Genomic DNA, 12839 nt, shown 5'->3' on the forward strand with positions numbered 1-12839 from the left:
ATTTGTAATTGCAGTCATTTTCTGCTTCAATTATTTAACTGCAAATTAAGAGCATGAAGTGGTCCACAATGTATCATGCTACTCCTTTCTAATCATATCTCAAATGTAGAGTGTATTAAAGTTAAGGACTAAAAAGTAATTGCAACTTTGAATAGTTATTTGTCAACAACACATCCACAATCTTCCAGGAGCTTGGTGCAGTGTGCATCTTCTGTGGACTAGAACAGTGATTCTTAACCTGTGGTCCGGGGACACCTGGAGGTTCACAAAGGCTACTGAGGGGGTCTGTGACTGTTTAGAAAACTAACTATTATTAACAATAATATGTATTTATATAAAGAAGCAAACTGAAAATTGAAAATGTTAAACCGCTCTGTAAATATTCCAGGAATTTGAAGGATAAAAATGAAGTTGATGTTCTCAGAGTGATTGTGGGACAGTGCAATGCATCAAACAGAATATAGTAAGGATAATGGTTTCCCTTAATTGAAGTTAAAATAAACAAGCTCCTACCTTTCCATTAATTTTAATTTGTGAATTAAATCAAATATTTCATCATGTATGTATTGTTTTGTGGTTCATATCATCGAAATTGCTTAGGTCGTGGTTCCTGGCTTCCAGTAATGACTTGGAGGGGTTCCTCGGATTCCAATGAATCAGCGGGGTCCCTGGATTGCAGTAATGATTAACTGGGGGTCCACATAAGTCAAACGGTTAAGGACCACTGTACTAGAATGTTCTGGTCATGTACAAGTGCAGCATTCTACTCAACAAAATTAAATACAAAGGTTAATTACTCTACTTGATGTATAGAGATCTGCAGGGTACTTACTTTGTGTATCCTTTTCACCATCAATTTGTGTATTGGGGAAAGCATTTTTACTGCCCGCAGGCTCAAATCTCATGAACAGTGCATAGTCCTGTCGGGTCGGAAGTTTATCCAGTGCAACATCATCTTCAAAAGGTCTGAAATACAAAATAATAATTTGTACCTAGCAAAAGGGCTGAAATGAACATTTAGAACATTTTTCAGTTCTTCTTAAAACATCAATCTGAATGTACTGTTCTGCTGTGTAGAAAGAGGATCAAACATATATTAATTAACTGTTATAAACTTTAATTTAAGCCACAAACTAAAGCTTAAAGAAGATTAATAGGGCTACACAATGGAAAAAATGCAGTAATACCCCGTAGCCCCACTAATATTAAACGAATGAGAAATCTCACATGAACATTTGATTTCCTCATCACTTTAAGGCATGCCCTGTATTTAACCACTTCAAAGATCAGAAGATAATATTAGACAGTCCTAAAGGGCAGAAGGGTTTCACACACGGGTTTCCCCAAGACAAGTACGGAGGATGAGTTTTGTGCACCATAAAAATACACAGCAATGGAGTATAGCTTTGCGTAGGTCAAACATCTTTCTAAAATAGGTTGCATTAAAAAAAGCAAAGTAACATGAAAATAAAGTTGTCAGATCCCAAAAGCTTTTGCACATTTCTATAGAGCCCTGTACAGTGTACCGGCTATAGAAACAGAACTACCACTTATCTAAACCTCCCAGTTAAATGGTTAAAGCCAGAGGGGATTGAAACTAAACCTGGGTGGTGAACTCGGCTCCGTTCATGGAGTTTTACGCACTCCGTCCTGCCGGAGCTCGCAGAGTTCTGAAAAGCTCTGCATAGTGGAGTTTTTTCCTCACTTGCGCTCTCCAATGGTAAGTTGGCGTGGGCGGGTGAGATAAATCCAACGCTAGGCCACTTCCCAGTGAGATTTCTCAATATGAGCGTTCGCAGAGGATCGCTACAACTCATGTTGAGAAAACTTCTGTTTGCAATGAGGAAGCTGCCGCAGGAGTAGAATTTTTACTCGTGTGGCAGAAAGAAGCAGTGCCATCTTGTAGCGTGCGAGATGCCATTGGTGCTGATTTTTTCCAGTGCGGGACAAACACCCGGCACTTCAAATCAGTGCGATCGGCGTGAGGTAACTCACTCTGCCGCTCGCGCTACTCCATGTATCTTTACGTGGAACTCTGCGATCTCCGCCCAGGCTTAACAGAAACATCGATTACAGAATAATAAATGACAGAAGCTAATTACAGAATAACTAACATGCTGTCAGGGTAAACACTGGGATGTAAAGGTCTCCGAGTAGAATTCATAAATACTTTTAATTACTTTTAAAATGTCACCTCCTAAACATGCTCTGAAGTCGGTGCAAGAAGGCTCTCTGTCTGAAGATCTTGAGATGGCTACAATTGCTGTCAAATCAAAACCAGGTGGGCTGCGGGATTCCTGCTCCTCATTTCGTCCCATTTGTCTCAAACACTGAAATCAAAGCATTTGCTAAATACTACCAGACAAGCTGTCCAAGAGCCTAACCACCCTAATATATCACGACTAAATATATCACAACTAAAATGGATTTATGCCACATAGAAGCTCGAGGTACTGCATCAGGAGTTTGCAAGTCTTGATCTCAATGGCATGTGAGCTGGAAGGAAAGAGTTTGTTAATGCTTCAGGCCTTCAAAAATATCTTTGCTTCACTTAATTGGGATTAATCAATCAATCAATCAGGGGAATTGTAAGAGCGCTACTCACCTGTGAGAGTTTCAAGGCGCTGGTGAGGTAGGGGGTGGAAGGTCCGTTCAGCCGAACAGCCAGGTCTTGAGGGCCTTCCTGAAGGTGTTCTTGGAGGGTTCGCGTCTGATGTCGATCTGGAACTCGTTCCAGGAATTGGGATGATGTAGGATGTATGCTCTTCCCCCTGTTTTCATGAGTATGTAGTCCTTGGAGGCGATGGTGTGGGGTGCGATGATGGTGTCTGCGAAGAAAGCCCGGAGGCCTGTATGTGAGGGTGCTGCAGAGTGTGGAGCTGCAGCTGGTCTGGACCTGGAAGTGCAGGTGTTCGGCAGCAGGGAAGGTGTCGCTGGAGGTAGAGAGGAGGAGGGAGTTTTTGTGCGTGATGGCGAGGCCTCCTCCCGGGTGGTTGGGGCAGTCCTTCCTTTGGATCCTGTATCCGCCTGGGATGGCGATGTTAGGGGCGGAGGAGGCGTTGGTCCAGGTTTCTTTAATAAAGGCAACGTCGGATGAGAGGGTGTCCAGGAGGTTCCAGATCTCCGGGACATGTCTGTGCAAGGAGCGCACGTTGGGGAGGATGCATCTTAGGGCGTCGTGGTGTTGGCGGCTGGGGCAGTGGAGAAGGTCTGGTGACCGTGGCGGCAGGAGAACTGGCCGTGGGTCGTGTTTGGTATGGACTGTAGGCAGTTGTTGTTTCTTCCAGTGTTGAGTGCGAGGAGGGCGGCTGAGTCATAGTGGAGGATGGTTGGAGATTCGGGGTCCCTGGTGCTGGTCACGATCGGGTCGCGGACAGGCGCAGACAGGCTTGCTCTTGGCGCTCCTTTGTTGTGATCACGCAGCGGCCGCCATTAAATAGGGAAGGGGGAGGGACGTGCAGCTGGGAGGCGGGAGTGGGGAACATCAGGAGGAGGGGCCGCAGGGGCAGCAGCAGCGGAAAATAGAAGTAGGGCACAACAATTGGAAAAAAAATAAGCAGAATGAAGAAGTCAAAAGATCTGGATTAAATCCATCATTCTTTTGCCCACTACCCCAGTCCCAGGATGCTTGTTTCCGGACCAGGAAGGACCTGGCCTGGCAGTTCGGTCTGGACTGTTCCCATGGGGCACAGGGTAAAGACTGATTTGCATCTGGCTGGGTCCAAACTGGGGTGGTGTAGTGGGCAAAAGAATGATGGATTTAACCCAGATCTTTTGACTGGGGTAGAATGTTAGCATTGTCAGCATTCCATCCATCATTTGTTTGCTGTAATGCATTAAATGTACAGACACAAATCAACCTCAGATGCTGAAATGGGTCAGGGCAAGGTAAGCTTGTTCATAAAAGGCAAATATATACACTCTAATTAATGCTCTCAGGAGTCACACTAATGTGTTGAACTGGTGTAATTGTATTGAAGTCAAGATACCCTGTTTGGGTTCAATAATGAATGCTTGCTGGCAGAAGATACACAAGTGCTACCAATTCTTCCGAAACTAGACCTGTGTAAAACAGAGGTGGGAGCTTCCTTGTGTAACGTTGGAGTGTTGTCGCTGTTCTGGCCCTCGTGTTCGCTTTGACTGTTCCACCTTGTCAGGCCACTACGCCACTTCTCGCGGCCCCCGCGTTGAGCCCTGAACTCTGCTGCTGCTATCTGCTGGGACCCGAGGACTCGCTTGGACCTATCTCCCCCACACACGGACAGAGGCGGGACTGCGAGGACCAGCCTGCTCAGCGGCGCTGATCGGCCGCAGCTGGTCCTCTTCCCGCCCCCTCCTGCACAAAAGAACTTGCTCGGAGTGTACCTTGTGGGAGCTTCCTTGTGTAACGTTGGAGTGTTGTCGCTGTTCAGGCCCTCGTGTTCGCTTTGACTGTTCCACCTTGTCAGGTCACTACGCCACTTCTCGCGGCCCCCGCTTCGCGGGAGCCGCTCGTTGAGCCCCGAACTCTGCTGCTGCTCTCTGCTGGGACCCGAGGACTTGCTTGGACCTATCTCCCCTACACATGGACAGAGGCGGGACTGCGAGGACCAGCCTGCTCAGCGGCGCTGATCGGCCGCAGCTGGTCCTCTTCCCGCCCCCCTCCTGCACAAAAGAACTTGCTAGGAGTGTACCTTGTGGGAACTTCCTTGTGTAACGTTGGAGTGTTGTCGCTGTTCTGGCCCTCGTGTTCGCTTTGACTGTTCCACCTTGTCAGGCCACTACGCCACTTCTCGCGGCCCCCGCTTCGCGGGGGGGCGCTCGTTGAGCCCTGAACTCTGCTGCTGCTATCTGCTGGGACCCGAGGACTTGCTTGGACCTATCTCCCCCATACACGGACAGAGGCGGGACTGCGAGGACCAGCCTGCTCAGCGGCGCTGATCGGCCGCAGCTGGTCCTCTTCCCGCCCCCTCCTGCACAAAAGAACTTGCTGGGAGTGTACCTTGTGGGAGCTTCCTTGTGTAACGTTGGAGTGTTGTCGCTGTTCTGGCCCTCGTGTTCGCTTTGACTGTTCCACCTTGTCAGGCCACTACGCCGCTTCTCGCGGCCCCCGCTTCGCGGGAGCCGCTCGTTGAGCCCTGAACTCTGCTGCTGCTATCTGCTGGGACCCGAGGACTTGCTTGGACCTATCTCCCTCACACACGGACAGAGGCGGGACTGCGAGGACCAGCCTGCTCAGCGGCGCTGATCGGCCGCAGCTGGTCCTCTTCCCGCCCCTTCCTGCGTCTCCTCCTTTATTAGAAGAAATCACAACGCGCACGTGGGATGCGCGCTGGCCTAAGCGCGGGGCGAAGCCCGGGCAAAGGGCGGGCCCGTTTGTGTCCGTTAGAGACCGTGTAAGGCCGGGCTGGGCCACCCCCCCCAACTTCTGACTCCGAGTTTGGATTACACCTAGGTGCACGTTTTATATCCTATCCATTTATCTATTTATATTTTATAGTTTGTTAACTGGGCGTTTATTAGAGATTACTGTTACTCTCTGCTATTGGTAATTATGTGCACAAGAGCATCTAGAAGTAAAACTGCAGCGGGGGGCTACCACAAATAGGCACTTTGGATAATTTTATTATAAGGGCCAATTCTTTTATCGAACAAGAAATTTCATCGATGGAACGTAGAGTATCTCAAGACCTCGCTCTTGCTAAAAGATCCTCTATGGGCCACTTTGCTACAGCCAAAACCCCCGATCAATCTAAGGGTTCGGTCCCTTTAGAAACCTCTGTAACAACCAATGCTGACGTACACGCCCACAGACAGAGTCTGCCCTGTACGGTAGACCTATCAGTGTCCCACCTTTCATTAGATTCACAACTAAGTGCCGACCTGGAAAGAACCCCGGACTTAGCTGGTATTACTACATCCGTTGACCTGAGTGCTAGCCAGCTGAAGGGAAAAAGGGAGGGAGCCATTCCTAAAAAATCAAATCCTAAGGAAGTAAGAGAGGGGGGTAAACGCTTAAGAAAGGTTCCTGGGGTTTCTGTTCCAAATCAGATCACAGCCCTTCCTCCCCCTGGTAATGTCCCCACAAATGAGGCATCATGTAGTGCGAATGCAGAGGTCCCGGACATTCTAGACAGGATTAGTGTTAGGGATGACGAGGTTAATATTTCCCTCCTACGTAGGATCGCTGAACTTTTTAAACTTTACCTTACCCCTATCGGGTCAAGATTAGCCCACATTGAAAAACAGATAGCTGATCTGTGTGCTGCGCAAAAAAAACTAAACCCGCAGGGGACTCATAAAATAGGGGGACCTAACCTAACTTCAGCTAAATCTATTGCTCCAGCTACTAAAAGATCATTAGCAGTAGTGACCAACCCAAAACCTAAGGCCACTTTGGCCCCTGCGAAGTCATTAGCTCTAAAGACTAAAACCTGTGTTACCCTTCCCCCGAGAGGGGAATATCCAACTAGGGAACACATGTCGCAGTCAAATAAGAACAATAATGACGGAGGATCACATAGGAGACGAGCGGTAAACTTGCCCCCTGAGGTAAGTCCCTATGTGGTCGTCATGACAGGGGTTCCTGAATTGGGTGAGGCCGATGAGGAAGCCAACTGATCTCTAAAAAATAAGGTACAACATTGGCCCAACGTAAATCGCCCCCTACCATCTAACCAAACAAGTAAGATCTTGACGGTACGCAGGGTATCATGGGTGCGTTATGAGAGGAAATCAGTCCAGGGCGATTGTATCCTGGTCAATTTTGCAGATCCTCACACAGCTGACTACGTATGTTCTTGGAATGTACAGGATAGATACGAGGGGATAGTAACAAGACGCCTCTCCTTTTTTTATCCCCCCAAGAGTGGATCGACACGAGATTGGAACAACAATAACAACTGGCACACAGTAGGGCGTCGTGGAAGGATTGGAGATTGGGGAACATGGGGGGCACCGGCCTTTAGAGACCATGTACATAGGGACAATTGGGAAGGCTTCCCGATTACTAATAGATTTGGTTGCCTAGAGATGGTTGACTGACAGCCAAACCTCATTAGTCGATTGGAGGAGGAGAGGATGGATCCTGTAGCCCCAAAGGAGGAAGTAAATGGGCATTGTGAGCGGCCATTAAATGCCGGTCTGATCCCCACTCCCCGGTTAAGTAAGATAGCCTCCCCCCAAATTAAAGAGAGGACTCCCTGTACCCGTGTCCAGCACTGTCTGCAGGCTACGAGGGATTCTGCGGTCCCAGTTGAAAATGGGCAAAACAACCGCCCTAATGCAGACCTGTGTGACAGGGGTCACATCTCTATAATTTCCTGGAACTTGGCGGGTCTGGCTAACAAACTTGACTCCCCGGACTGAGGGGCATTCATTGATCTACAAGATGTCTGCCTTTTCCAGGAGACCTGGGCTAGAGAAGATCATCGACGCCCAGGGTTTGATACATTCTCAATTTGGGCAAACTGGAAGGGGAAGGGACGCCCGTCTGGTGGACTACTTATCTGGGTGGCCTCCCATCTGGGTTGAAAGCGAGGGTTCTCGCAACTAATTCCCCAGACGTTCAATGTGTACTCTTGGAATGGCCAAATGCTGTAAAATTGGCCCTGATCAATGTATACTCAAGACCCGTGGGCATAGCAAAGGTTTCTGATACCATTGAGGAATTAGCACTGTTTTGAGCACTATTCCCCAAGGAACCCCGTATATAGTGGGGGGAGATTTTAACTGCAAATTTGAGCCTCTTCCATTATTCCTAGAAGGTGTAACTAGTGAAGAGGATGATCAATGGGGAATCCCGAAACCGTCTGGCCCGCCAGTGAAGTCTTGGTCACCAATAGCAACACAAATTATGTGTTTGACCCTAGCAAATTCTCTAAGGGCCTGTAATGGCCGGCTAAGTGGAGATATCCCTCCCAAAGCAACCTTTAACAAACCAGGATGTAATTCTCGCTTGGATTATATGCTTGTGGAACTGTCTGAATGGTCCAGAGTTGTCGACTTTAATGTAAGTCCGCGAGACGACAGCGACCACAATGCGCTGACTTTAAAGATTTCGGTCCCTGGCGTCACCATGTCTATGCAGGGGTCGTTGATCTTGTGGATCTGAGTATGATTTTATCAAGCAATCGGCCCAGAGTTCGATGGTCCAAAATTATAGGGAATCCAAACGACATCCAGATGTTGTACGCAAAGACTGTTCCAGTTCTGGAAAAAGTCGATAATCTCCTATATCAATCCCCCTCTGAGGAGAGTCACAGAGAACTCGGGGAAATTCATCTGGAGTTGTGCGACACGCTAGCAGAGGTTATGAACCCTGTGCGGAGGGCAAAAAATGGGAAAGGCAATGGGATGCGTGCCTCGTGGTACAACTCTGCCTGCAGGAAGGCCAAAGCCGACTTACTCAAGGCCATGAAGCAACCTGACAATATCTCATTGGTCAGAGCTAAGAGGCTGGAGTATAAATATATTATTAGCAATGCCAAGATTGAATGGGATAGTGACAACTGGAAGGATATGACAGGCGCGCTCAAGCTTCGAGACGCCCGTAAATTCTGGCAGATTGTCAAAATGGCTCAGCCGATCCCACTCCGGCAGTACAGGCTAACATTGCATCTAGTGTCTGGGAGGATCATTTTAGATCCTTGTATGCCCAACCCAATGTAGATCTCATCGGGGACCAAGAACATTTGGTTTCAGGGCTGACGCCTGCGCCATTTCTGGAGACGGAAAAATTTACCGTGGCAGAAGTTGGGGCAGCTATTGCCAGACTTGCTCCAGAAAAAGCCCCACGGTTTGGGCTCCCTACCTACAGGTCCTATATAATGCTATTCTTGGTGGGATGCCGGTGCCTATTACTTGGCTGGGGGCGGAGATTGTTCCCATCTTCAAGAAGGGTTCGCCTCTGCTTCCAGTCAACTATAGGCCCATCAGTTTAATCGACGTCCCCCAAAAGATTTTTGCTAGGTTGATCCTGGACCGCCTACAAGAATGGATGCTGGATAACTCAGTCCTGAGCCCATACCAAGCTGGGTTCAGGAACAAAGTGTCCACGATAGATCAAGTCTGTCGTCTTGCCATCATATTTTGGAAAACGGTACAGTTGGAGGGTGGCAGCCTCTACACTGTATTCGTTGACCTACGAGCGGCTTTTGATCTTGTACCTCGTAGGAAACTTTGGACCGTCCTCTCCGGCCTGGGAGTGCCACAGCATCTCCTGGACATGGTTGTCAGATTACACACTGATAACTATGCCCAGGTCAGATGTGGTAGGGAGGGAGCATTGTCCAATAAGTTCCCCGTTGGCAGGGGGGTAAGACAGGGTTGTGTGCTCGCACCGAACCTGTTTTGCCTCTATATCAACGGGGTAATTGCCCATCTGAACGGGGTTGAAAACAGCGATGCCCCAATTACCTAAACTTGGCGGCCGCAGGGTGCCGGCGAATATGTTCGCTGACGACACCCTGCTGCTGTCCAAGTCGCCGATGGGGATCCAGAGAGTTCTTAATGGTTTCGAGGCATTTTGCAAAAACCATGGCCTCGAGATCAATGCATTGAAGACTAAATATATGGTCTTCAATCCACCAGCTAAAACTCGCTCTAATCCATATATCGGCACCAACAGGCTAGAGAGGGTCCGAACTTTTGAGTACTTGGGAATCACCCTAAACGAAAAAATGTTGTGGGGACACCAACGGGAGAAAGCCCAAACAAAACTGGCCCAAATAGAAGGTGGAATCATTAAGCTTGTTTCCAAAAATAAATCTTCTATTAAGCCGGCCGGTCCTCCTTTAGAGATCTACAGAGCACAGGCAAGGGGTGCGGCTATGTATGGAAGTGAACTCTGGGGCTACATGTGTAATCATGATTTAGTAGCAACAGAGAATAAATTCATTAGACAGCTTTTATCACTTCCTCCTAGCACTCCCCTGTTGCCAATGAGGCTCGACTTGGGCTTGAGACCCCTCGACGAAGATATGGGACTACGGCCTCTAATGTTCTGGCGTAGAATATGGTCTGTACCAGAGTTAGTTAACTGCAGGCTAGAACTGCAGGAAATCCTTACCCTCCCAAATGCTGGGAAAATTCCCTGGTTCAATTACATAAAGAAAGAACTAGGAAAACTTGGGCTATCCACACTATGGTCTAACCCACTGTCATCATGCCCCAGGGTCACACGGAGGCAGCTTATCACCCAGTATCTTTATAGTAAACTCGCCACATATTCACAAGGAATAGGTTTTGGCTCTCTAACAGTATCTTTTTTTATAACTAAGGACAGCTATAGGTTTGAAACTGTATTAGATGTCATATTTCCAACAATTATTAGGAAGCTGTATCTCCAATGGAGGTATGGCAGTTTGCCGGTACGGGCCTACACTAGTAAATGGGCCGAATCTTCCCCGACCCATTGCCCAGGGTGTAAATCCGAAAACGAAACTGATTTGCACCTACTGTTTTTTTGCAAAGCCTATGCACAGGCCAGGAGGAAATGGATTGTGCCAGTATGTAAAAACCTGGGGTTCTCCCATTGCTCGCACGCATATAGGGTCTTTAAGACTGACCTTTCTGGCTATATAGTTTTTGCACTAGCTAAATATCTTGGGACAGTCTGGTACAAGAGAAGATATTTTTTAGCTAGGGATGTATGCTAAATGTCACTTTTAACTTTATGACATCGTCAATAGCAGTATGTTTAATGGCTGGTTCCTATATTTTGAATATTGGTTTTAAATGTTTTAATATTTTAAATTCATTACCTGTTGTTTCACATGTAATGTTATTTGTATCTTTTATGGCGTAAGTTGCCAAAATAAAGATTATGAAACTAAACGAAAACAGAGATACTAATGTGTGGATTATGGTAAGATTAAGACACAACAACTGCCTGGGTCCTGTGAGATATGCAAAAAAAAGAAGATATAAAAGAAATCCTGGTGTTAGTATGGACACCAAACTCTCTCTCGAAAGTTTATGGCGCGCATTTCCCTATGAAGGGCTATTACTATATCCTCACAGGGTACAGCCGTCAACAGCCTTACTGCGAACAACGGTCAAAGATATGGGAAAACACAATAAACCCTTGTAGGCTTGGGCAATAAACAGTGCAATGTAAGAGTAGTCTACAAGGAAATTTGTTTTTAGTTAGTACAATTGTGATTTAAAACTCAATTGGACGAGTAAGTCATATAAGATCAACTTCGAACGTGTCCACAGAACAACAACAATAAATGAGAATAGAAAGTAGTAAGGACACGGAAAGTCCTAATTGTACAAAAATAGTTTATATATTTTGTATGTCAGAAGTTAATTCAAGGGGATACATAAAAAGGAATAAACCATCAGCAAAAAATGTCATGAAAAGATGTAAAAGTCAAATAAACAAACAGTCCATAACATGCATCAGCTCCTAAAGTATACAGAGAGCAACTGTAAACCAATAATCAATAAACGATGCTCTTCAGAAAATAGATTTTGTTGGAGTTGATGCGAAAGTCGACGTTTTGGTCTTGCCATCCTGAGTCTATAAGACCATCATCAGGAGATTTGATTTTTGCAGAAAAAGCCCCCTCTGAGAAAACAATACATTTTATTAACAATTGTTGTACATGATTATGCTATACTACATATTGAATTACACAGAGACATTACTCAAAGACAAACTGTGTGCAACAGAAATAATGTAGTTAATGACATTATTTTGTAATAACAAATAATATTGTTATATAGTGACACACATAACAATCGTGCAGTTCCAAGATGTGTGTACTAAGGTACATGAGTCACCACCATCACCCTTATAGCACGAGGCCAATCAATGCTTACTTCTATTAAAAGGTTGATGTGAAAATACACAATATGTGTGATCTTGTGGCAATGTGGCAGTCAGGATCGCATTGCTGTCATTTAATAAAATAGACAAAGAGAATGACATTAAGTCTACTTTTAGAGGATGTCTTGTGATAGTGTAAAAAAAGCCAATGCAATGCATACCTGTCAATCAGTCAGAATTAATGTTCTTGGAAAAGAAGAGAGACCCAACGTCAATGATGGAGTGCTCTAAGAGTAAGTGGTTACTCAAAGTTCTGAAAACAAATGATAGAGAGTCTACAATCACCCGTTCTATCAACTTGAAAATTAACCCCATCCAAGTCAAACTTAAAAACTCAGAATATGCCAAGGAGGTCTATATCCTATTTCCTGAGATCACATCCTTAGTGACACTCTAGACATCAATCAAAATGACCTTTTTTTATTGAATTCCTCTATTTTACTGCTCGTTTTATAGGTACAATAGTTACCTACATCAAGATCTTACACTGCATTTCTCCGTACAAGGTAAGATCTTGATGCACCCTCTGGGTGCGTTCTGTTTTATAACTATTGCACAGCTACTAAGCACCCCCCTTTTCAGCAAAACACAGTTAGGTGGTACCTCGATTTCACTACAAACATGGAAACTGTGGAACACCTTACCTAAGAAAATAAGGCAAATTAACAACTACCTTTATTTCAGAAAGGCAATGCAATCAGGATTTTTCTCAAACTAATTATTGTTTGAGATTATAAATTCAGGGCTTTGCATAAATTTAACAAGCAGCAAAACTAGTGGAGCTGGGTACTGCCAATCCAGACTACATGTTTAAAATACTGTTACCTTTAGAGCTCAAAGTTCATAAAAGGGTCTGACAACAACATCCCTGTACAGATGGAGAGTTATTTAATGGTGTAATCTAACACTGCTGCACATTACAACCTATGGGTCAATCTGTGGCCAATGTATTTACCAGGAAACAACATGCTTCACACAACAATCGCTACCAAAAAATTATTATCCGCTTGTACAGCTACGATCA

At 45.8% G+C, this 12839-nt stretch overlaps 1 protein-coding gene across 1 annotated transcript in view; it reads right to left on the minus strand.

The window, feature by feature from the left end:
- CFAP47 (cilia and flagella associated protein 47) overlaps nt 1-12839 on the minus strand; it is a 2858849-nt gene that overhangs the window by 2750933 nt on the left and 95077 nt on the right. The window contains exon 7 of the mRNA XM_078657910.1: nt 833-966. Coding sequence (XP_078514036.1) covers nt 833-966 — 134 coding nt within the window. The remainder of the gene's footprint in view (nt 1-832; nt 967-12839) is intronic.

Source organism: Lissotriton helveticus, chromosome 8, assembly GCF_964261635.1.
Source record: "Lissotriton helveticus chromosome 8, aLisHel1.1, whole genome shotgun sequence".
Classification (NCBI taxonomy): domain Eukaryota; kingdom Metazoa; phylum Chordata; class Amphibia; order Caudata; family Salamandridae; genus Lissotriton; species Lissotriton helveticus.